This window comes from Hyperoodon ampullatus, assembly GCF_949752795.1.
Source record: "Hyperoodon ampullatus genome assembly, chromosome: 19".
NCBI classification, from domain to species: domain Eukaryota; kingdom Metazoa; phylum Chordata; class Mammalia; order Artiodactyla; family Ziphiidae; genus Hyperoodon; species Hyperoodon ampullatus.
The window spans coordinates 50,444,857-50,468,309 of NC_136932.1; the positions used below are offsets into that span (position 1 = coordinate 50,444,857).

The 23,453-nt window shown below is 51.2% G+C and overlaps 1 protein-coding gene across 2 annotated transcripts; it reads left to right on the top strand.

Moving 5' to 3' along the window:
• Positions 1-70: 70 nt before the first annotated feature.
• On the top strand, positions 71-21,930 carry LIG3 (DNA ligase 3). 2 transcript variants are annotated; one of them, XM_079725790.1, is made up of 20 exons: positions 71-79; positions 3,062-3,612; positions 5,610-5,753; positions 7,821-8,018; positions 8,682-8,833; positions 9,524-9,690; positions 9,788-9,865; positions 10,338-10,506; positions 12,075-12,230; positions 13,977-14,108; positions 14,490-14,569; positions 15,527-15,614; positions 16,289-16,366; positions 16,655-16,778; positions 17,386-17,528; positions 17,867-17,941; positions 18,389-18,535; positions 19,065-19,272; positions 19,653-19,735; positions 20,858-21,930. In XM_079725790.1, the coding sequence occupies exons 2-20, from the start codon at positions 3,066-3,068 to the stop codon at positions 21,089-21,091; spliced, it is 3,003 nt and encodes a 1,000-aa protein (XP_079581916.1). In that variant the 5' UTR covers positions 71-79; positions 3,062-3,065; the 3' UTR covers positions 21,092-21,930. The 2 variants fall into 2 exon arrangements, with proteins under 2 accessions (XP_079581916.1, XP_079581915.1); XM_079725789.1 differs by lacking the exon at positions 71-79 and having other exon boundaries at positions 19,653-19,741.
• The last annotated feature ends 1,523 nt before the right edge of the window (positions 21,931-23,453 follow it).

Sequence of the window (23,453 nt, forward strand, 5' to 3'; positions counted from 1 at the left end):
CGTTACAACGTTGGTGGCTGCGCGCGGCCTGTGGGTGCCTGGCCCTAGGCCTGAGGTGGAGCCGGAGCCGGGAGCGCAGGTGAGGGACGGCGCGGCCGGGCCGAGCAGGGGGGAGAGAGGCAGCCCGGGCCCCGAGGCTGGGGCGGCTGGGAGCCAGCCTCCTGACCTCCTCCTCCGCCCGCCCGCGGAGCCCCAGGGCACACCCTCCGTGACGTGGCGGCCCCCGGGGAGCCCCACCGGCCTGCGCCGAGGCAGGGTGCCCCCGGCTTCCGCGGGGCTGCTCTGGCCGGATCTGCCCACCCGCCGCGCTGAAGTCGATGGGCTTCGGAGGGACCTCGGGAGCCTTTCTCTTCCCGCCGCGTCCCCTTCAGCCCAGCCCCGGGCTGTGTCCTGGAGGCCCCTCCTGCCCGAATCGAGGGACTCGCTTCCCCGCCCCCTCCCGGTGTCCCCGCTGTCCGCCCCGGGCAGTAGTAGCCCGTGCCCACTCCCGAAAGCGTCGCGGGGAGGCCCTGCGGGAAAAACGGTCGCTGGGCTTTCATTTCCCGGCCCGGCTGCGTTCAGGCCTCAGTGGTTTTCTTTTCGGCTCCCTTTGATGAAATGCTGAGCGGCGGCTCTGGGGGCTGTGAGCCAGGCGGGGTTCCTCACGCGGCTTTGTGCCTCGTGGCCCAGCGCCTCCTGGGCCCTGCGGAGGGTCGGGCGCTGCGAGGTCCTCTCTTGTCGGCTCCTGTGGTTCCGGCGGGGGTGGGGGGGACGGGAGTGGGAGGGCTTCGTTACTCGCCCTCCAAGGAAGGTGGTGACCCTTGTTCTGAGCGCCTCTTACGGGCCTAGCGTGCTTTCCCGTACCTCACCCCTGTGGTTCCTCAACTTCTCGGGGTTATAGAGACCTTTGTGAGTTTCCTGAAAATCATGACCGTCTCTCCCCCCGCAAAATGTACAATGCTGAATGTGCACCTTTTTGTATACATTTTCAGGGAGTTCAGAGCCTCCCCCCCATGGACTTATTTTAATTTTCCCAGCCATCCCGTGAGGTAGGTATTATTTTCTCTGTCTTAGAAGTAAGAAAACAGACTCAGGGGAGTTAAAGGAAATTCTCAAAGATAACATAGTCCTTGAACTGTATGGTCACACTTGTGCTCCCGTCTCTGATTCCCGGTTACCTGCTGTCCTCTGCATCATGTTGCACTACAGTAAGTAAAGCCTGCCTTCCATTATCACCCGATAGCAATTTCACTACAAAGGTGGGTGCAGGCTGAAAATAACATCCAGTCTGTTTGAAGTTGGAACTACGAGGATACTTCAGAAAATATGTGTGTAAGAAGGTGGGGGGGGGTTCCCCTGTGGCGCAGTGGTTGAGCGTCCGCCTGCCGATGCAGGGGACGCGGGTTCGTGCCCCGGTCCGGGAGGATCCCACATACCGCAGAGCGGCTGGGCCCGTGAGCCGTGGCCGCTGAGTCTGCGCGTCCGGAGCCTGTGCTCTGCAGCGGGAGAAGCCGCAACAGTGAGAGGCCCGCGTACCGCAAAAAAAAAAAAAAAAGAAGAAGGTGGGGGATGCCATGTGGATATGATACCTGTTTCCATTCGGGTTGGTTGATCAGTTCCTTTGATTCTTGCTGTTCCAGCTACTTCAGCATTTCCCAATTCAAGCTGCTGAATCATAACCAGGCTAGTTTCACACAGGGAGCTTCAGCTTAAAGGATAACTGCTTCATTGATTTTGAGGGCTTTATTCTTAGAGTGACAACTCTTTGAGTTAGGTACTATTAATATCCACATTTTACAGTTAAGGAAATTGAGGAACTGAGAGGTTAAGTAACCTACCAAGGTCATACAGCCAATGAGCTAGGTAGGATTTGAAACCAGGCAGTCTGGTTTTAGGCTCCATTTAATTGCCTTTCAAAATAGGGCTTCTGATTAAATCGCACATCTATATAGTGGCTTAATTATTTTCTGAGGACGGCATATATATTATATTTCACATTAAAAACTTTATGAACATAATGTAGTGGGTTTGGTTTGCCGCACCACACAACTTTTGGGATCTCAGTTTCTCAACCAGGGTTTGAACCCTGGCCACTGCAGTGAAAGCGCAGAGTCCTAACCACTAGACCACCAGGGAACTCCCAATGTAATTTTTCTTGATGATTAAAAAGAAACTTTAGGATCTTTTTTTTTTTTTTTTTTTTTTTTTGCGGTACGCGGGCCTCTCACTGTTGCGGCCTCTCCCGTTGCGGAGCACAGGCTCCGGACGTGCAGGCTCAGCGGCCATGGCTCACGGGCCCAGCCGCTCCGCGGCATGTGGGATCCTCCCGGACCAGGGCACGAACCCGTGTCCCCTGCATCGGCAGGCGGACTCCCAATCACTGCGCCGCCAGGGAAGCCCCTAGGATCTTATTATTCTTTTTTTTGTGTGTGTGTGGTACGCGGGCCTCTCACTGTTGTGGCCTATCCCGTTGTGGAGCACAGGCTCCGGAAGCGCAGGCTCAGTGGCCATGGCCCACGGGCCCAGCCGCTCCGCGGCATGTGGGATCCTCCCAGACCGGGGCACGAACCCGTGTCCCCTGCATCAGCAGGCGGACTCTCAACCACTGCGCCACCAGGGAAGCCCGGATCTTATTATTCTTAAGGCTCACCATCCATTTTAAGGATTAGGGGCTGCTGGTGGCCTGAGAGAAGGTTTTATGTTATTTGGAGTCTCTTGATTGTGATTTACTAGAAACACATGTATACATTAGGTAATTGAACATCCTTTTGCAAACTGAATTTTCCTGTATTGGAACTCTGCATCCTGTAGGCAATAAATCTTTCATACCTGGTCTTCCCTGGTGGTCCAGTGGTTAAGACTCTGAGCTTCCACTTCAGGGGGCGCAGGTCCGATCCTGGATGGGGGAACTAAGATCCCATGTGCTGTGCTGCACAGCCGGAAAAAAAAAAAAAAACTTTCCTACTTTGGGAAGTGTTTGATTGGCCAGCATGGATTGTGTTAGGATGTCTGCCTTTGAGGAAATTAGAAGCCTACCTCCTCGTTTATAGCTCACTTTTCTGCTTCTCACCCTTTCATGCAGCTGTATGACTTTGGCTTTTAAGACCCTCTTACCACCAACTCTCCGTGCGCTCAGCCAAAAAGAACTGTGCCTATTCCGAGAACAACATCACTGGCCTGACGTAAGACAGTTCAGCCGGTGGTCAGAAACAGTTCTTCATGGACACCACCTCCTCCAGAGAAGAAAGCCTGTTGGGTCATTCCAGGAAAGCAATCTAAGACCACGTGCCACCTGCCTAGTTTTCTTGCCAGGGTCGCATGTGGGACTCTGCAGTGGCCCCTGTGAGATGGCAGAGCAACGGTTCTGTGTGGACTATGCCAAGCGTGGCACAGCTGGCTGCAAAAAATGCAAGGAAAAGATTGTAAAGGGCGTGTGCCGAATCGGCAAGGTGGTGCCCAATCCCTTTTCAGAGTCAGGGGGCGATATGAAAGAGTGGTACCACATTAAATGCATGTTTGAGAAACTGGAGCGGGCCCGGGCCACCACAAAAAAAATTGAGGACCTCACAGAGCTGGAAGGCTGGGAAGAGCTGGAAGATAATGAGAAAGAACAGATAAGCCAGCACATTGCAGGTGGGATGGAGAATACTGCTTTGTCAACTTACTGGTGCTGAGAAGAAAAGGGATGAGAGTAGAGCCCAGCTTCTTTCTTCCTGTTTGTCTTTCTGTCTTTGTTTTAAGTTTTGGTTCAGAAATAACTTCAGACTCACAGAAGAGTTGCAAGAATAAAAGTAATACAAAGGATGCTCATATTCACTTTTTTTTTTTTTTTTTTGCCACACCACGTGGCTTGTGGGATCTTAGTTCCCCAACCACAGATTGAACCCGGGTCCTCATCAGTGAGAGCGCAGAATCCTAACCACTGGACCGCTGGGGAATTCCCTCAGATTTACCTATCGTTAACATTTTGCTCTCTTTGCTTTATCATTTGTGTTCACGTGTGCGCGCTCGCGCACTCTCTCTTACTCTCTCCTTCCACACACACAGTTTTTTTTTCCTGAACCATTTGAACATACATTATGGCTCTTTGCCTTTAAATACTTCAATGTGTATATCTTAAGAATAAGGATATCTTGACCATAATACACCTATCAACCAGTAAATTTATCATGATATAATACTTTAATCCACCATCTGTATTCTAGTTTTGTCAGTTGATCAGATAATTTACAGCTGTTCTCTCCCTTCAGTATGGAATCCTAATCTAAGATCGGGTGTTTCATTTAGTTGTCATTTCTGGCCTCCTTTAATCTGGAACATTGCCATGGTCTTTCTTTTTCTTTTATGACATTGACATTTTTGAAGAATAGAGTACCTACCACTACACCCTTTTATCCATCAATTTATTATCTGTATGAACTCACAGATTACTACTTTTTCCTGGTGGCTTATAATTGTACTGTATTAATTTGGTACTAAATTGTCCCATATTTGGCCAGTTGGGAGCCCCTCTGAGCTAGTTTCTGTCCTCAATGCCCAAATCACATTTTTAAAAATGTTTTAAAGTACTTCCTTATTCTCTGGCATAACAATATGCTTGCTCTTAGGCTTACCTTGTATGTATCCTATCTTATCCCTGGAATCAGCCATTTCTCTGGAGTCCTTATTCCTGTTAGTGGGGAAATGGCATAAGAGACCAGAATCTAGATGTTCCATGTCCTGGGTGCCATGAGGTGTCCTTGCTTTTAAGCCCCTTCAGCAGACAGAACTAGAAAATATATGTTCGTATGTATGCAAAAACATATACATACACAGATACATATAGATGTGCACATACGTGCATATTCACATGTATGCATATTTTAGAAATCTTATACTTACAAATCCAGTTTGTACTTTCTGACCTTCAGTGTCTTCATCTATAAAGTAATATTCATATCTTCGATTACGTTTAGTTCTGGTCACCGTAAGACTACTCTAAAATGGGCATCTATCTTTGTTCTTTGAGAGGAAAAGAGATTTCTGGGAGAGAAAACTACTCGTACACTTTTTCCTCAAGCTCCCCTCCTGCCCTGCCTGGCCTTAGCCATTGGCCTCAGCCTTTGTTACTTCTTGACCCATCTCATTCAGAGGAAGAAGAACATGAGGTAGAAGTAGACTGTCAGATAGCTCAGATAACTCAGCAGCTGGAGGTTTTCTCCTCCTTAGACCAAATCAACATGCTCTGTTTATCCATCTTCATTTTGCTTTCTTGGTTATCTATAAATTGGGGCTAATTCCATAAGCTGAGGTCGCCACATTTTATCTGCTGAGACATGATTTCTGATTTCCTCCAAATAATCTGGAGATTATTATATGTGGGATAAGGGGTGGAGAGTGTTGATGAAAATTTAAGTTACTAATGAAAATAAAGAGTAACTGAGTCTTTTGTCCCCAGGACACCCTCTCCCTAATAACCTATTACTCACTACCTCCACTCAAGAAGACCGGCCAGCCAGTAGTCAGCATTGGGTTAATTCCATGGTAGTAACTTACCTAGCCAGGCTGTAAGAGCAGTTGATAGATTCTTTAGAAGCTTTCTCAGGGATCTTTCACTGAAGGATATTTTCCCTTCTTTTGGGGTCCTACAGATCTGTCTTCCAAGGCAGCAAACACACCAAAGAAGAAAGCTGTTGTCCAGGCTAAGTTGACAGCCACTGGCCAGGTGACATCTCCAGTGAAAGGTGCCTCATTTGTCACCAATACCAATCCCCGGAAATTTTCTGGCTTTTCAGGTAAGATAGGTCAGGGTTACCTGAGCTGTTACAGTCCTCCTTTTAATTTGGTATCCTATTTGGGACTCTGGTTAAGAGTGAACATTCTGTGCTATCTAGCCTCCTTAATACGGTGACCCTTGAACACATGGGCATTAGAGGCTCCAAACCCTCTGCACAGTTGAAAATTTATCCCATGTTTCTCCATACCCATTGTTCTCCCATACCCTCAGTTTGCATCCATGGATTCAATCAACTGCAGATTGTATAGTACTTACTTGCTATTGAAAAAAATCTGTGTGTAAGTGGACCCAGGCAGTTCAAACCTGTGTTGTTGAAGGGTCAACTGTAATTTGCTTCCATCTGAGCAGAGAGGTAATGGCTAATTCTCATTGCCCCACTTGTATAGCATTTCTTTGTATATTTTAATCTCTGTTGCAGCAAAAAGATGTTTGTTTTGCCAAGACTTTTTCCCCTCGAAGTAGTTTACCTGGATCAGACATAACCTGCCCTTTGCTTCCTTGTTTTTTAATAATGGAAGAATCTTGAGAAATTGCATGCCTAAACTTGCCCAAACTGGAGATGAAAGTAGAGAAGAAGGGAGATGTCCTGCATGGCCTTGTGTAGCAGATAGCGTTGGGCTGGGGGCTTTTACATACATGGTTTCATTTGTTCTTCGTTAAACTTTGGGAAGTACTTGTATTAGGCCCATTTTATCAATGAGAAAGCCAATGCTCCGCATCATTATGGAGTTAGTATTTACACTGAAGTCTGTTTAACTCCAGCACCTGTGGTCTTTTACCCTACAACCTGTTACTTTTATATGGAGACATTCTTGTGACCGCCTCAGCTAAAGAAAATAAAGTCATAACACATGGGCTCAGAAGTTGTTTGAGGAGGTTGCTTCTCTAGTGAGTGAAAGAAGCCCGGACTTGAGGTCAGAAGACCTGGGTCCTGGCCTGAGCCTCTGTGGCGTCATCTGTGAAGTGGGAATGGCAGCACCTGCCTTGTTGATCCCACAGTGTCTCACAAGGAATAAAGGAGATAAAGTTGCAAAAACAGTGTCCGACTCCCTGGGATTTTTTATTATTTTAAAACTCCAAGGTTTGCTTGGTTTTTGTCCAGCGGTAGGCCAAAGATAGAAATATGGAAGAGTCCAGGTGACAGGGCAGTGTGTTTCTGGAAGGGCCCTGGTTCTAGGGAGCGAATTTGGGAGAAACGGGGTGTTCTAGTTCTTACAAGCTGCTGAACAGTGACATTTTGGAGATCTTGTCCCCTAAAATCCTCTTTAGGCTCCGGGTTAGAGATGAGGATAGATTTATAATTTATAGAGCCCAGGCAAGAAGACACATATCAGCAGACAGCTTGCTAATGGCTTTGCTGCAAGCTTGCAGAATGAAATTTACTTTGTAAATGGTCACAAGGAGGTAAAAGAGGATCAACTCGAAAGAGTTGTACAGTTATTTGGGGTGTCTGGAGGAAAGACCTACTTGTTGCCTACTTTTTGTTTTTACAGTAAGGAAGAAAAGAAAGCGGTGTGGGGGTGGGTGGGAGTGGCAAGGAGCTGGGAATGTCTTCTCTCCTCTGGCCTTGGTCTCCTCATCAATAAGAAGAGATTGAACTAGATAATTTTTAAGGCTTCTTCCAGTTCCGACAATCTGCAGTAGCAGTGGTTTCAGATTGACTAACGAGTTCCCTGATTTCTTCCCCCTTCCTGATCCCAACTTTTCTGGGTTCAGCTTTGCAAGTGCTCTGAGACCGTCCTGACTACTCTTGGCATGAAAACGGCCCTTATTCTTCTGTGAAGCAGTCATATAAAGGGATGCACGTCAGCGGGTCTTCTGCTTCAGTGTGAGGCCGTCGTTTCTTTACTATTAACAGCTGTGAGATCTGGGGAGATCACTTGACCTCTGTTTTCTTACCCTTAAAATGGGTATAATATCTACTCCCAAAGGGCTCGTTTTGGGGGGTTAAGTGAAGCTGCATCTGTATAGAGCGCCAGCAGAGTGTCTATTAGTTTCCCTTTCTTCCTTCTCAGCAAGGCAAGATGAATCATCTGTGCTGTCTCTCTTTTTCTCTTCCCAACAGCGAAGCCCAACAACTCTGGGGAAGCCCACTCAAGCCCTACCCCTAAGACAAGTCTGTCCTCAAGCAAATGTGACCCTAAGCACAAGGATTGTCTGCTACGCGAGTTTCGGAAGTTGTGTGCCATGGTGGCTGAAAATCCTAGCTACAACACGAAGACCCAGATCATCCAGGACTTCCTTCAGAAAGGCTCAGCAGGAGGTGGGGCCTCGAGCATCCTGGATGGGCTTCTCCTCTAAAGAGCTCAGAGTCGTGGCCGCTTCATGGACATGTGAACAGTACAGTTTCACGGGGCTTCACGCTTGGTTTAATGCTTTGCTATTGCCATCTTGAAATTCTTAACACTTTTGAACAAAGAGCCCGCATTTTCATTTTGTACTGGGCCCCACGAAGTGTGTAGCCACTGCTGCTCAGAACATGTTGGCATCTTCCTTCCTCCCTTACTCTGGCCCCCAGGAGACCAGAAGAACCTATCCCATTTGAACAAGAGGAAAATACACTATCCTGCATGTTTGATTAGGTTTTTGTGAACCACTTGCACAGCTTGGGAATAGAATCTTCCAACTGTGTTTCTTTCATTCATCTAACAAATGATCATTGAGCATCTGTGATGTGCTCATCACTGGGGACACTACAGTGAAAGTCATGGCTCTGCCATGCGGGAGTTCATCCAGGGGCTAGAAGGGAGGCACACCACCAGCCACGCAACGCCACGGCCTTTGCTGCCGTAGTGAAATGCACACCCTACCCTGTGGTCCCGTCACGGCAAGGGCAGCAATGTAGACATCTCTTTTGGTTCCTTGAGGTTATGTATTTATTTGTTTATCTCCATTTCTCAAGAAGGGTTTCTTCTGTCTCCTCCAGATGGTTTCCACGGTGACGTGTACCTAACAGTGAAGCTGCTGCTGCCGGGTGTTATTAAGAGTGTTTACAACTTGAATGATAAGCAGATTGTGAAGCTTTTCAGCCGCATTTTTAACTGCAACTCAGATGATATGGCACGAGACCTAGAGCAGGTCAGAGGAAGGGGAGGGTAGGTGGATTCCAGGTGGGGTTCTGCCTAGCCAAGCACCTGTACCCTCTTTTTTCTGGCGGAGCACATACTGTTTTAGGAAACTGAAACACACTTGAGCAAGCTTTCATTATGAGAGGAGCTGAATGGGAGGCTACAGCTGTTAGTTTCACAAGGTTCTGAGGACTGAACGTATACCACTACTGCACCCGAGAGGCCTAGACCTCGAGGGGCTGGATCTGAGACTTCCCACTATCTCTCCAGGGGCTCTTATTCTAGACCCTGGCTTTTTCTGGCTTTTTTTCCCCTATAACTTGGGCTTACCATTCAGTTTTGGTTTGTTCATGACTCCAGCCTTGGCACAGTGGAAAGTTTCTATCCAAACATCCCCATTATCTGATGACCATATCTGTCTCTTAGTTCAGATTCTAACAGGCCTCAAATTGGCTTGGCCCTGGATTAGTTCTTGCATCACTTCTCAGCTAAGGCAGGTGGCCAGATCCTGTGGAGGATGGAGGTACCTTTTCCATGAGCTGTGGGTGGGACAGATTCTTAAGAAGTGAGGTCAATATGTGTGAGTTGGGGATAGGAGCGGTGATTGAACTCTCTGATTCACCCTTCAGTCCTGGGGACTCAGGGGTTACACTTGGCCACTCTGGGGTTGCTGCAGTGGCATTTTGGTTTTTGGAGACAGGGTGACGTGTCAGAGACAATCAGAGTCTTCTTTGAGCAGAGCAAGTCTTTCCCCCCAGCTGCCAAGAGCCTTCTTACCATCCAGGAGGTGGATGAATTCCTCCTGCGGCTCTCCAAGCTCACCAAGGAGGACGAGCAGCAGCAGGCCCTGCAGGACATCGCCTCCAGGTGGGGATGGGCCTGGGGGGATGGAATCACTAGGGAAGGAAGGTTTGGGAGTGCAGAGCTTTTCAGAGACCAAGTTGAATGTGCCTCCTCCCTCTAGGTGTACAGCCAATGACCTTAAGTGCATCATCAGGTTGATCAAACATGATCTGAAGATGAACTCAGGTGCAAAACATGTGTAAGTACCGGGTGCTCTGATAGTTGAAGCTGCCCACTTTCTTTGTTGTCAGCTGGTGTCAGGACTTTGGAGCCCTGATTTGGTTTTGAATCCTGATTCTCCCTTCTTCCTTCCTGTGGGACCCATCACTTGACCTAGCTCAGCCTCCATTTTCTCATACATTAAATGGAGATAACAGTACCTTTTCACAGAGTTATTACAATCAAACATATGGAATATGTTCAATAATTATGGTATGAGTTGCTTGCCCATTCCAGCCCCCGCTTTGCTGGAGCAGCATCCATGTAGCACAGTATCTCAAAAGAGCTGAGTTTTCCAAGAGCTTTTTCTCCTGCGAAAGTCTTTAGGCAATAGAACATAACCCCTTCCCCATATATTGGGAGCCCTCCTCTCTCTGAGGACAGACTGCTATCCAAAGCCTTAAGGTCAAAGGCAGTGGTTTTTGTTTCCTTGCTCCTGTTGGCCTTGGCAGGTTAGATGCCCTAGACCCCAATGCCTACGAAGCCTTCAAAGCCTCGCGCAACCTGCACGATGTGGTGGAGCGGGTCCTCCGCAACGAGCAGGAGGTGAAGAAGGAGCCAGGCCGGAAACGATCTCTGAGTGTCCAGGCCTCACTGATGACCCCGGTGCAGCCCATGCTGGTAAGGACGCTGCTCTGGCCCTGCTTTCTACTCCTATCCACGGTTACTATCCTTCCCCGTGAGATCTGATAGAGTACGATATTGATGGCCTGTGCATGTTGGCTGGAGGAGTTTGGGGTAGAGGGGGAGAAGGGTAGAGATGCAGAGGTGGTTTCTCATGGAGGAGTAAAGGCAGAGGAGGAGACGGAGTGACCTGGTGGAAAGGCCCGAGATCTAGGCTTGGCTCGGCCATCAGCAAGCTGTATAGAATCTTAGGTGAGTTCCTTAGCCTCTCTTGGTCCTTAGTTTTCTTATGGGAATGAAGTCTGAAGCGTCTACCTAGAGCGGTTCACCTGTCATCTTTCCTGAAGTCAGGTGGATGTATGAAGTAACTCCTGTTTCTGTCACCTGCCCCAGAGTACCTCTGAGAGTTGGTGACAGAGCCAGGCTTCCTATGACAGGGTGACTTGGGTCTCCTTTTTTTCTGGAAAGAGAGGAAGCTTAAGGAATGAAGACCAGCTCTTCTTGGGCCTCTGCTCATTTCATGAAAAATGAGATTTCCTTTCTGGCATGGGTTTTGTTGTGCAACAGGACTGTCCACATCTGCTGCCATGCCTGCTGTGAGAGCCTTTGCATTGTTTCAGTGGGGTGCGCTGCTTTGTATGAAACGGTCTTGTGTGTTTTACTGAAGTCTTGGTCTAGGGTTCTGTGTTTGGGACAGGGAAGTATTCTGTGGGACAGCCAGCACCAAAATAGTGAAATCTCAACTTGAGGGACCGGCCCCCTCCATTAGTGGCCTTTCTGACTTTTATAAGAATTCTATCTGGAGTCTCTTCTACAGCCTGTCATTTGAAGAGTGGCATGGGTTATACAGCTTACTGGTTAACCACCCAGGCTTTGGAGTTGGGCCTAGATTCACATCTCATTTCTGCCCTTTACTAGCTATGTAACCGAAAATGGGCATTTAACCTCTGTGAACTTCAGCTTTCTCATTCCTAAAGCGAAAGCAACAATATTTATGGCATAAGATACAACATTGAGGATGAAATGAAATTTTGTGTATGATCTGACACATAGAAATACCTCCAAGATGATAGTCATTGTTGTTTGAGTCAGGACAGCACAGTTATGTGAATAAGCACTCCTGTGTCCTGTCCTGTCCTAGGGATTCCTGATCACTGCCATCCTGCCAGCCTCACTGTCACCTGCACGCTTTAATCTTACCTCTGCCTAACCCCTGTGCTGAGATAACTGTGTGTTCAGTAATAAGCCAGAGGCCCTGCAAGACCCTAAATTATCACTGACAAAAAAATCAAATGCTGTTTCAGTGGAATTGTATTTGCTCTACAATGAATTGCATTCATATATTCCTCAAAATGCAAGCTCCTGTGTCAATTTCGATGGCGCTTTTATTGTTGGAATACGACACTGCCCAGCCTTTCCCATTCCCATCACCTCTTCCGCAGCCTGCCCTGGGGTTATGCTCTGGCTGTTGGCCCCTGGGACCTGGGCTCCGGGCTGTCCTTGCTGAGCAGCCCCTCTTGGAAGAGCACCTGTAAGTCTCCAGGCTTTTCTTTCCCTACCTCAAGGCCGAGGCCTGCAAGTCCATCGAGTACGCTATGAAGAAGTGTCCGAATGGCATGTTCTCTGAGATCAAGTATGATGGGGAGCGAGTCCAGGTGCATAAGAACGGGGACCACTTCAGCTACTTCAGCCGCAGTCTCAAGCCAGTCTTGCCGCACAAGGTACAGGTCCCTTCCTTTCCGCTGGGACTCTTTCACTTCCTGCCTCTAAGAAGCTCAAAGCCAGTGTTCCATAGCCATTCCAGCTCTGGTGTAAAATAGGGTCTACTTTGTATTTGTTGAATGAAAGAATGAATTCATGTATTCAGTTTTGGAGTCTTCCAATAATGAGGGGCTGCTCAGTAGGGACAGCCAAAGAGCGCAGACAGGGGTCAGTCAGCACGGAGCCTGGGGGCAGTGATGCCAGCTGTGATGCCGCGATAGCGAGCTCAGCTGGTGAGCCACGTGCAGTGCTTGTCTTCTGCGTTTCCGGGTCCTGTGTGCTCCCCCCTAGCTAAGTCATGGCTCAGGCACAAAGGGCCAATGGGCTGTCATTCATTAATTTGTTCAACAAATATTTATCAAGTGTTCAGTATATTCTGGTTGCTGTTTAGGTAGTGGGCATCCAGCATTAAAAAAAAAAAAAAAAAAAAAGGGTGGAAGTTCTGCCCCTCCAGAAGCTTACATTCAGATGTAAACACAATCCCACAAGGATTTCTGGGAGCCCAGAATCCTGCCCTCAATCAGAGGGCATTGAGAACCTCGCCCCTCAGCCCTTCTTAGCTCCCGGGGCCTCTGGGAGCTTTTGGGGGTGTCCAGGGAAAAGCAGCGGGAACATCTGGCTCCAGTCACTGGAGGGTAGGTAGACCTCTTGTTCTTGTTCCCCCTTCTATCTTGGCTCAGACTCCACTTCTCAGAGCCCCGGGAGAGGGGACGTGGTATGGGGCTCGCATCCTTACCTCAGCCTCCCCTGCCTGCTAGGGCACTGGGCAATCAGACCGTTCGGTGTGAGTGTTCTGGAGAGCTGAGCACGACCTCCCCGTGAGCACTGGTGTGGGCTCACTTGCTCCGTAGGGAGGGCTCACAGTCAAACTGTGAGCTGGTTCTGGAGCCACCTGCTCCTTAGGAAGGCATTTGAGCGCAGCTTTCCAGACCGGGGGCCGTTTCCCTGCTCTCCCTTGCCAAAGTTCCATTCATCCCTCTCTCCCCTTTGCTTTGGTTCCTGAAGGGCTGGGTCCCGGATGGAAGCGGAGTGGGATGGATGTGCAGGCCTTTCCTGTACCCCCTCCAAGCTTCTGAGGCAGTGATGGCCTAAGTGCCCTGCCCAGGGGAGGATGGGACCACAGTAATGCTCTCTGGACTGCCTTCGTGGCCTTACTCGGCAGGGGCCACCATGGGTTACAGTGGGACCTCTTCCTGTAGGACTGTAAACCTTAAGGCTCTGCCTTTCACAGGAAAAAAAAATCCAATTCCAAACACCCTTTTCTTCCTCATTCTGAAGATGGCTGTGGGTTCAGAGCTCCCACTCAGAGAAGAAGCTCCTCACGTTTCCTTGCTCCTCCTAAGGGGACTCATTTCTTCCTTCCATCTGTTTTCCAACTGGTCTGTCCTCCTGCACAAACCTCTGCCGGCCCACCTTCCCTCCCTCCACTCCGCGTTTGTCTGCCCCACCTCCTCCCGCTCATTTTCACTCTCAGTTTCTTCCTTTTTCCTGCAAATTCTCCTCTGCAGCCAATAGAAAATGACCTCAACATGGGCTGACCTCTTCCTGGGTCTGGGCAGAGGTCCCGAAACATAGCTGATTCTTCTTGTCTAGGTGGCTGCCGAGGCCTAGGTCTGTTCTGCACATTAGCTTGGCTTGCACATGTTGGTGTTCTGTGTTCCTTCTGGGGCCTGACTCCCTCCCCTGAGTGACCCTTCTGCCTCCAGGTGGCCCACTTTAAGGACTACATCCCCCAGGCTTTCCCTGGGGGCCACAGCATGATCTTGGACTCTGAGGTGCTCCTGATCGACAACAAGAAAGGCAAACCACTGCCCTTTGGGACTCTGGGAGTGCACAAGGTACTGGCTCAGGACCAGATGTGCAAGAGTGAGCGTGTGCACGTGTGTGCGCTGTCAGTCTGAATGGAGAGGAATGTGTCACTTACTTAGGGTCAAGCTTATCTTCATCTCTGAACTGGTTCTGAATTTAGCCCTGAGTTTAAATGTGTTTTTGTGTTTTGCATAAAAAAAGAGCTAGTAGTGGCAACTACCTTACAATTGGGTCAGTCTCTATTCAGGACCATCTGTCAAGTGCCCTTATGGCCCAGGGACTTCACAGCACAAATAGGCCTTTTGTATCAGATGCTTAAGAGGGTCTCTGGAAGTGGACTGGTACTCCCCATTTTTCATGCCCTCTTATTTTTGTCCCTTATGTACCTACTACCTCATTTTCCCTTACAGAAAGCTGCCTTCCAGGATGCTAATGTCTGCCTGTTTGTTTTTGATTGTATCTACTTCAATGATGTCAGCTTGATGGATAGGTGAGGAATCTATTTTTGATTCCTGGGTGGGGAGGTGAGGGCTTCAGATTGGATAGGAGGGAGGAGAAGTGGCTGGAGCTGGTGCCTCTGTGCCCAGGAGCTGCAGCGGGAGGGAGCTGAGAGCCAGCACAGTTGCTACACAGCTCCCCATTCAGTGTTACGAAGAGCCGATGTGTTGACTAGGTCTCGGCTCTGAATGCTTAAGTCACAGAGGAAACTCAACCACCCGCAGCAAAATGGATTGTTGACGAGATACAGTCTATGAGCACAGTAGGGTTTCAGTTTATCTTCAACAGCACCTACGGGTACATGAGGCAGATAGTCTTCAGCTCAGAGGTTTTGTTTTTGGAAGAGGCCGACAACAGGAAGCTTGTGATTGTCGGTGTTCTGTGGCTGGGGCCTTCTTAGGGATAACTAGCAGTCTTGACTTAGCTGCATCCAGTTCTTGAGCCTGAGAAACCGTTTTGGCCTCTTCCTCCCTTAGAGAGGCATCCCAGCCCCCACCCTCCACACCAGCCTTGAGTGTGGAAGGGGAAGGAGACAGAAGGGAGAAAGAACTGCGGGGGTAGGAGTTGGGGTTTGGGCTTCAGGTCCTGAGGCCTGTCAGCCTGCTCCAAGCACCAGCCCACCTGGGGCCTGGGGTGAAGCCGGGTGCAGAAAATGAGAGTCGGAGTTATTTTTCAAATGGGACCAGGATTTATACAGTCTGTTTGGGCTGATGAGGTAGAGACAGGAACTACAACAATGAAGTGGCTCTGTGCCATGGCTTATAACTGTCTGTCTTTGGTCCCAGTGGAGCCCTTGTCACCCTGGGCAGGCAGAACTGTTAAGACATGAGGGCCCTAAGCCATGGCAAACCCTGAAGCCGAAGTTCATGGTTGTGCCCCCTCCCTCCTCGGAACTCCTCAAGGGGGTGGGAGGATCCTGGCCTGACCTCGGTTCTCCTGTCCCCCTCAGGCCTCTGTGTGAACGGCGGAAGTTTCTTCACGATAACATGGTTGAAATTCCCAACCGGATCATGTTCTCAGAAATGAAGCAAGTCGCAGTGAGTGAATCCCACCCTAGGCAGTGTCCTAGTGGTTTGAAAGCAGTGCAGAGAGCCCCTTGGGTCAGATGTGACTGGGAGAATGAGTCTTAATTATTTTCTTATGAGGGAAGTGATGTGTATAGAGGCAGACCTTGGAGATATTGTGGGTTTGGTTCTAGACAATAAAGCAATATCACAATAAAATAAGTCATGAATTTTTTGGTTTCCCAGTGCATAGAAAAGTTATGTTAATACTATAGTCTCTTAAGTGTGTAATAGCATTATGTCTAAAAAAAACAATGTGCATACCTTAATTAAAAATACTAAAAAATGCTCACCATCATCTGACAACACAGGGTTGCCACAACCTTCAGTTTGTAAAAAACACAGTATCTGCAGAGTGCAACAAAGCAAAGCACAGGAAGACAAGGTCTGCCTGTGTTCGTCTACCAGTCTCCGCCTGGGAGGGCAGGGCGTGAAGCATCCTTCCCAGGTGGGCTCCCAGTGTCTCTGAGCCGCAGCAGCTCTCTGGCTGGTCGCTGCTCTGCTAGAGCTTTTGTCCCTTCTATTCAAGTCCGGGTGTCTCCGGCAGGCGCCGTGCCAGTGTGTGGAAAGAAACTCCTCTCTACCTCACTCCCAGAGCCCTTCTCTGTTCTCGCACCAACCGCAGCGTCTCTCCTGTTATCCCGCAGAAAGCTTCCGACTTGGCTGACATGATCAACCGGGTGCTCCAAGAGGGCTTGGAAGGGCTGGTGCTGAAGGACGTGAAGGTAAGACTGTCACCTCCTTCGCTTTCTCCTGCGAAGCCCTCCCCTGAGCCTTTCCAGCCCTGGCCAGGAGGTGGCGGTGGTGGTCTGAGGTGTTTGGGGGTGAGTGCAGGGGGGCGTCTTTCCAGAGTTCTGGGTCCTAGAGGATGGGTTTGTGTGTGTCTCCCGTAGTGCCTGGAGCAGAGTGGGCTGGGCACTGTGACAGATCCGGCAGGTCGCGTGAAGAGGTAGAAAGCCCACCCTCATACAGAGCATCCATTCTAGTTTGTGGTCTCTCTTGCTTCCCCTCAGGGTACATATGAGCCTGGAAAGCGTCATTGGCTGAAAGTGAAGAAGGACTATTTGAACGAGGGGGCCATGGCTGACACAGCTGACCTGGTGGTGCTTGGGGCCTTCTATGGGCAAGGGAGCAAAGGTCAGGGTGGCCTCTGGCCCCTGGGATGGTACTTCTTTGAAAGGTACCACTCAAGGAATAGGCAGGCCTTTTTCCTGGCTTGGTCTGCTAGCGTGGCCAGTCATGACGTCCAAAGCTCTGGGATTAGGGGCCCCAACCTCACCCATGCTACGTCAGGCAGGGACATTGAGAGCTGCGGACCTGGTAAGGGAGAGATCAGGCAAGAGTACCCTGTGCTAGCCTGGCGCAAAGAAGCTCACCACCAACTGTTTCTTCAGGGACTGGCAGCTTTCTCCTCAGGGAAAACCCCCATTTCCTGACTAGAGAGGAAGCTGGGTCTGAGGAGCTAGTACTGGTAGGCGTCTTTCTGTGTGCCAGGCTCTCTTCAATTCCTCTTACTCCACCAGAGCCCAGCGTCAGGTGTGATTATCCCTAATTCACTGAAGAGCAAACTGAGACTCAAAAAGGTTAAACTTACACAGCTAGTGAGGGGTAGGTCCAGGAGGTGATCTCTGGCATCTGATGCCAAGGCCTGGGCCCCTTCCTCCAGCAGGCTGCCCCTCACAGGGCACGAGCGGGTGGCAGAGATGCCCCCCCCCCCAGTTTATTTAGCCCCTCCTCCCCCCAGGTGGCATGATGTCCATCTTCCTCATGGGCTGCTATGACCCGAGCAGCCAGAAGTGGTGCACAGTCACCAAGTGCGCAGGAGGCCACGACGACGCGACGCTCGCCCGCCTACAGAAGGAACTGGACATGGTGAAGATCAGCAAGGTGAGGAGGGGACCTGGGGGCCCTGGCCTCTAGACTGGCAGTCATTCCTGAGACAGGCAGTGTTATGGGGGCTGCAGGTATCGTTTATCTGTTTCCACAGAAAAGAGAGCTGCTGCTTGGCCATAGGAGCAGTATTAGGCCCTCAAGTTCTCTGAGTACCTACCTTGTGGAAACTGGCCTGCATGCCCTCCAGGCCACACCCTCTCTGGGCAGGGAGGATCCCAGGGGGTGAGGGTCAGCCTTTTGTGATAAGTCACCTGTTCTCACAAGCCCGTGACCAACAAGGGGTTTAAGTCTCATTTTGGCAACAGCCCAGGACTGCATCTTTTCTCCTCTAGGATCCCAGCAAGATACCCAGCTGGCTGAAAATCAATAAGATCTACTATCCTGACTTCATCGTTCCAGACCCAAAGGTATTAGCCCAGGGTCTGGGGTCCTCCAGCCCAAAAACTGAGCTTGTACATTCTCTAGTGCCACAGAGACGTCACCTCGGCCTCACTGACAGTGCACCCAGGGTGGGGCTCTGGACTGTTTAGCCAAGTGACAGGCACAGGGATGACCAGTCAACACTGAGGAGGCATCCTCAGTAGAGAAAGGGACTGCCCATCCTCTAGGCACAGGGGGTCTGCTCTAGAAGTGACCTGGGCCAACCCCGTCCTGCACTGACAGAGAAACTGAGGCCCAGAGAAGAAACGAGACTTCCCTAAGGTCACACAGCATCAGCAGCAACAGTGGGACTTGAATTCATCTCCTTCCTGTTAGCCACTGCTTTTTTGATTTTAACTTGTTCTGTATTGCTTTTAGCTGGTTGGGAGGTGTTTTCTACTTAACCAGGGAGTGACCTGACTTACTCCTGACAGAAAGCTGCAGTGTGGGAGATCACAGGGGCTGAATTCTCGAAATCTGAGGCTCACACAGCCGATGGGATCTCCATCCGTTTCCCTCGCTGCACCCGAATCCGTGATGATAAGGACTGGAAGTCTGCCACTGACCTCCCCCAACTCAAGGTGCCATCTCTTGGGCTGCGTGTGTGTCCTGTACCCCACTGTCCCAGCCTTGGAACCGAGGGCCCCTGGCCTCCCGCGTCTTCTGTCTTCTCCTTTCCCCGCTGCACTGAGATGCGCAAGGAGGGCAGTTACCAGAAAGGGAGCCCAAGCCGTGGCAGGGCCAGGAGCAGCAGCACCGGGCCCCCACCCACATCTCCCGGAAGAGAGCCCTACACTCACCGGGCCCCCGTGGGCAGCCCTGGGTCCTGGTGAGGGGGAGCTCCTGTCTCACGGCTTCCTGTGGGGGACCTGGCCCCAGGCTGCAGTCTCTACGTTGCGGAAAAGAACTGGGGAACAGAACAGTGATCTGTGCTGATTACTCCAGAAACAGGGCCAGAGCTAGAAAAGTACCAAGGAAGCCAGCCACTTTTCCCTGTTATGTGTCTCTTTCCCCTCATTGTTCCTCAGTCACCTAAAACGTACCACACAGACTGCCTGAGGCCAGTGGCTGGGAAGGGAGTGATACACCAACATTCTCCCCCCTCCTCAGGAACTGTACCAGCTCTCCAAGGAGCGGGCGGCTTTCGCCATAGTGGCCGCAGATGAGGGGAGCTCCACTACAGGGGGCAGCAGCGGAGAGAACGAGGGCACCTCGGGGCCAGCTGTGTCTCACGAGGCCCCGAGAACCTCCCCCAAGCAGCCCTCCGCCAGTGCCAAGAAGGCAGGAGGGAAGCTGAGTAGCTCCAACAGCAAAGGCGGTAAGGAGAAGGGTCGGGGCTGGGGTGATGAAAGATGGACACGAGGGCAGAGACCAAGGACAAGGACCCAGTCTCACACTCCAGCCCTGAGGTCATGGATTCTCTGTCCACTGCAGCTGACGTTGGCTGCATTCTTGCTGTGTGTCCACCCATGGGCCAGAAGCTGTTCTGCTGGGCATCCTCCTGCTCTGTAAATCTGAATAACAGGACCCCGGGAGAGCCCCTCGGAGCCGGGGATAAGCCACCTCTGAGCTAAAGGCTCAGCGTACAGCCCTTAGCTCCTGTCTCGCCCAGCCCTCCTCTGTACTCCCCTGACCTCAGGGACCATTATCCGCTCCCCTGCCCGCTTTTTAGTTCTCACCCTGAGCTCTCTCCTGCAGGCAACAAGCTGGCTGCAAAGCCTTCCCCTGTGAAAGTGGGAGAGAAGCGGAAGGCTCCTGATGAGACCCCATGCCAAGCAAAAGTGAGGGTAAGAAGAGCAGTGCCCTCTGGGGGGTGGGAGGGCCTCGTGTGCCCAACTCTCTGCACTTGGACTCTGAGAGACGAGCGAAGGTGTTATCAGGACTAACTGCCAACCCCCTGCCCTCCTGCAGCTGCTCCTGGCCGCGAGCTGGGCTGGCAGTGCTACGGCTCCACCCTGTGCCCTCTTGTTGCCTTGCAGAGGCGGCCGGCCAGCGAGCAGAGAGGAAGGAGCGCTGTGCCAGCAGGCAGGCGATAGAGCAGCCAGCCCAGCCGAGAGGCTGCAGGGACCCAGCCGGCTGCCGGCCCCAAGTCACAATTGACATTAAAGGGGAGAAAGCCCAGTCTGGGTGTGGGAGTGCAGCAGTGTGAGTTTGTGAACAGGGCCAGCCAGCGAGGAGCGGGAGAGGGCACTGGCTTGGTGACCGTCCTTTTCCCTCTCGTACTCCCTTGTTAGTCTTTGGTTTGACAGCAGCTATTGAGCGCCTACTGAGGCCAATGACTCGGTTCAGCCCTGGGGGAGCTGATGCCCCAAAGGGCAGATAAAGAACTCGACATCTGGTCACTACACGGTGATTGTGCCACCCCAGCCCAGGAGTCAGCACGGAGGTCTGGGAACTTGGGCCCTGAACCCAGTCCCCAGAGCACCTATACGACCTTTCCGTCTTTTCCCTGCCTGAAGCCTGGAATCCGCGTGCAGTCACGAGCCGGGCTCCTGGCCCCTTGGCCAGCTAGTGCACACACAGTGGACCGCTCGATCGAGCAGCATCGCTGCGTCTGAGCGCCCCTGGCCCTGCCCACCAGCCCCTGGATGGTTCTTGGAGACACATGCTTTCCAAGTCCCCAGTGTAGGGACCCGTCTCCTCTCCCTCCTCTTCCTCTAGGCAAGGATGGAAGGGCATGTAGGTCCTGTGTAATCTGGAGTGGCTGGAGGATCGGGGTTTTGATGCCTTTACCTTTCCTCCAGTAAACTCTTTCCCCTCGTGTCCTGACCGCTAGGCTCCCTGTCTCGGGCTTTTGTTCTAACCTCCCTCCTCGCTGGTCTCCGCTCCCTGGGCGGAGAGCCATCTGCCCCAGCACAGTCCAGCCCTGCTCTGGGCCTGCCCTGACCACAGTGCATTTGCAGGTGCTGCTGGACATCTTCACCGGGGTGCGGCTCTACCTGCCGCCCTCCACGCCAGACTTCAGCCGTCTCCGACGCTACTTTGTGGCATTCGATGGGGACCTGGCACAGGAATTTGATGTGGCCTCAGCCACACACGTGCTGGGTAGCAGGGACAAGAACCCTGAGGCCCAGCAGGTCTCCCCGGAGTGGATCTGGGCCTGCATCCGGAAACGGAGACTGGTAGCTCCCTGCTAGGACTGCTGCCTGCCCCCCGCCCTCTGGCTGTGCTCTCCCCACTGCACTACTCCTGGACGGGGCAGGCAGGCAGGCACGGCACAGAACCTGGGGGAACGGGCTTTCTTCTCCAAGCTGTGCGTCTTCCAGAACCCACCAACCACGCGTGGTCTCTTCCAGACTGGAGTTAGTTGCTGTGGGTACCACCTGTGAAGCCAGTTTCTCCTGCCAGTTTACATAGGTCTTTCAGATCTGGGTGCTGGTTTTGACCTCTTTTTTTTTTCTTCTTTAAAAAGCAGCTTTTAAAAAAAACAAAAACAAAAAAGCCAGGAACTATCTTGGAGTTATGTATGCCCTTCCCCCCACACCCCCTATAATTCTAGTGATTGAGGAGTGACAGGAAGGCCGGCTGTTGAAGCTCTGTCCACAGAGCCCGTCCTGGCGGCAGTCTTTTCTCCCTTACCTGCCCCTTCTACTTCCAGGCCCATTTTAAAGTTGTATTTAAAAGAAAGACTGTCCCCAGAAATGCTTATATTTGGCAAAACTTGTATTCAGCCTGGCCGCCAGGAATGAAGTCTCACTTGAAAGAAAACAAAATGGGTTTTATGTCTTTGTGCTCTCCTCTTACAGCGTGTGGGCCCCGATGTGAAGGGAGGGAACCGTGATGAGGTGGGAAGGAAAGGGAGGCTGTTCGGGCTACTCCTCGGGGGATAAAGGGCTCCAGGAGGATCTGCCTCCCCCAAATCTGGAAACAAGACTGCTCTTTAAAGACCCACCTGACGACAAATCTACACAGCCTGCTTCCAAAGAATGGCTCCTGCACGCCTGAGGCTGATCTATTTGAATAAAAGGAAAACAGTTTAGCATGGACGAGTGCAGTTCAATAGAACTTTTTATGGCATTGGACGCACCCTGTAAATCTCCACTGGCCAACATGAACCAGCTATACTCTGAGCATGTGAAATGTGCTAACAAAACTGAGGAAGTGAACTTTTCATTTTCGTTCAAGTAGTCAACGTGAGGCTAGTGCTAGTGACTACCACCTTGGGCAGTGCAGGTGTAGACAGACAGAGTTTCAATCAAGCCCTGAAACTTAACCTCCCTAACCCTCCAGGAATGGGGACAGGAACTGCACCTAAATCACAGGGTTGCTGTGAAGAGTAAGTGACCTCAGGAGGCCTTAGGTAAAGCACTTAGCACAGAGCCTGGCACGTAGTGATCTGGAGTTGGGAAGATCAGCACTGGTGTGCATGTCCAGACCCTTCCCAGGAGACTGGGGCCTGGCCCCTGACTTCAGAACCCTGTCGGACCACCTCCACAGCTTCGCACCTGTGCGGTACAGCCCACTCTGGTCTGAGTGCAGGCTCGTCATGTCACCTTCTGGTTTTGAACTGACTTCCAACTGGTTCTGCTGACTTCTGAGGGTCCATTCCGTTTTTTCTTATCAACAGATTGGCAGAGGCTCGTTTGTCCAGGCCCTGTGAGTGAGGTTAATGTGACTCAGTCTCTGGAGCATACCCGAGCATGAGTCTGAGTCTGGGCCGCCGCCTTGCCCGGCCCTCCTCCAGTGCACTCAGCCGAGGTCACACTCTGCTGGGAAGCCAACTCCAACCTGATTGACCGGGGTTCCCAGCTGCTGCTGAAAATGTGTTGGGAGGGAGGGGGAGGTGCCCTGACTCTAGGCCAGGACGTTTGGTGTTTCTGAACAGGCACCATTCCGTCTGGCTTCACTGCTGAGAAGACGACACACTGTTCATTCTGTCCCCTGTGGAGACAAAAGCTGCTCCTCTGAGCACTGACCTACATAAATTTTCATCCCCGTCTCCAGCCTCCTCAGGCCAAGCAACTGGACAGAGCAGCAGAACAGGGCTCTCCCCTCAGGATTTTGCCAACGGACACAGACGCTGCCCTTCTGCCTGGCTGGTCTCTCACTCGGGGTGCGCTTGCACAGCAGAGGTGGGTGTCTCAGTCATGAGCTCAGCCCCTCCCTGCCTCGCTGGGTGTGTTGTCTTCGGTTCACCGTACAAGGTGTTTATTTCCTTCCAGTCTTTCTGACACAATTTTTCTTTGCTGCTGAGATTAGATGTGATTTTGTATCCATGTATTTCCACAGGCTGTAAACAACATCATGGAGACCTCCCCAGCAGAGTGCTGGAGGCCTGCCCTCCTTTGAGCCTTTGTTGATTTGCTGCTGGTTGGCAGCAGACAAGAGGTCATCCAGGGTGCTGAACAGGTCAGCTACCCAGAACAATGAGAACAAAGTGCTGCGGCTCAGCCTCGAGCCTTTACGCCCTTTTGCAGAGATTTCTTCCCTCAGTCACAGGGCAGATCCGCACTAATCCAGCTCTCCCAAAGTCTGCCTACTCAGGGGTCCCCTCCCCTG

Bases quoted from the DNA above. Each gene is read 5' to 3' on its own strand.
- LIG3 (XM_079725789.1), top strand. From the start codon at position 3,066: ATGACTTTGGCTTTTAAGACCCTCTTACCACCAACTCTCCGTGCGCTC. The intron at 14,570-15,526 runs GTGAGGAATCTA...TGTCCCCCTCAG, and splicing joins GATGTCAGCTTGATGGATAG to GCCTCTGTGTGAACGGCGGA. The intron at 16,367-16,654 runs GTAAGACTGTCA...GCTTCCCCTCAG, and splicing joins TGGTGCTGAAGGACGTGAAG to GGTACATATGAGCCTGGAAA.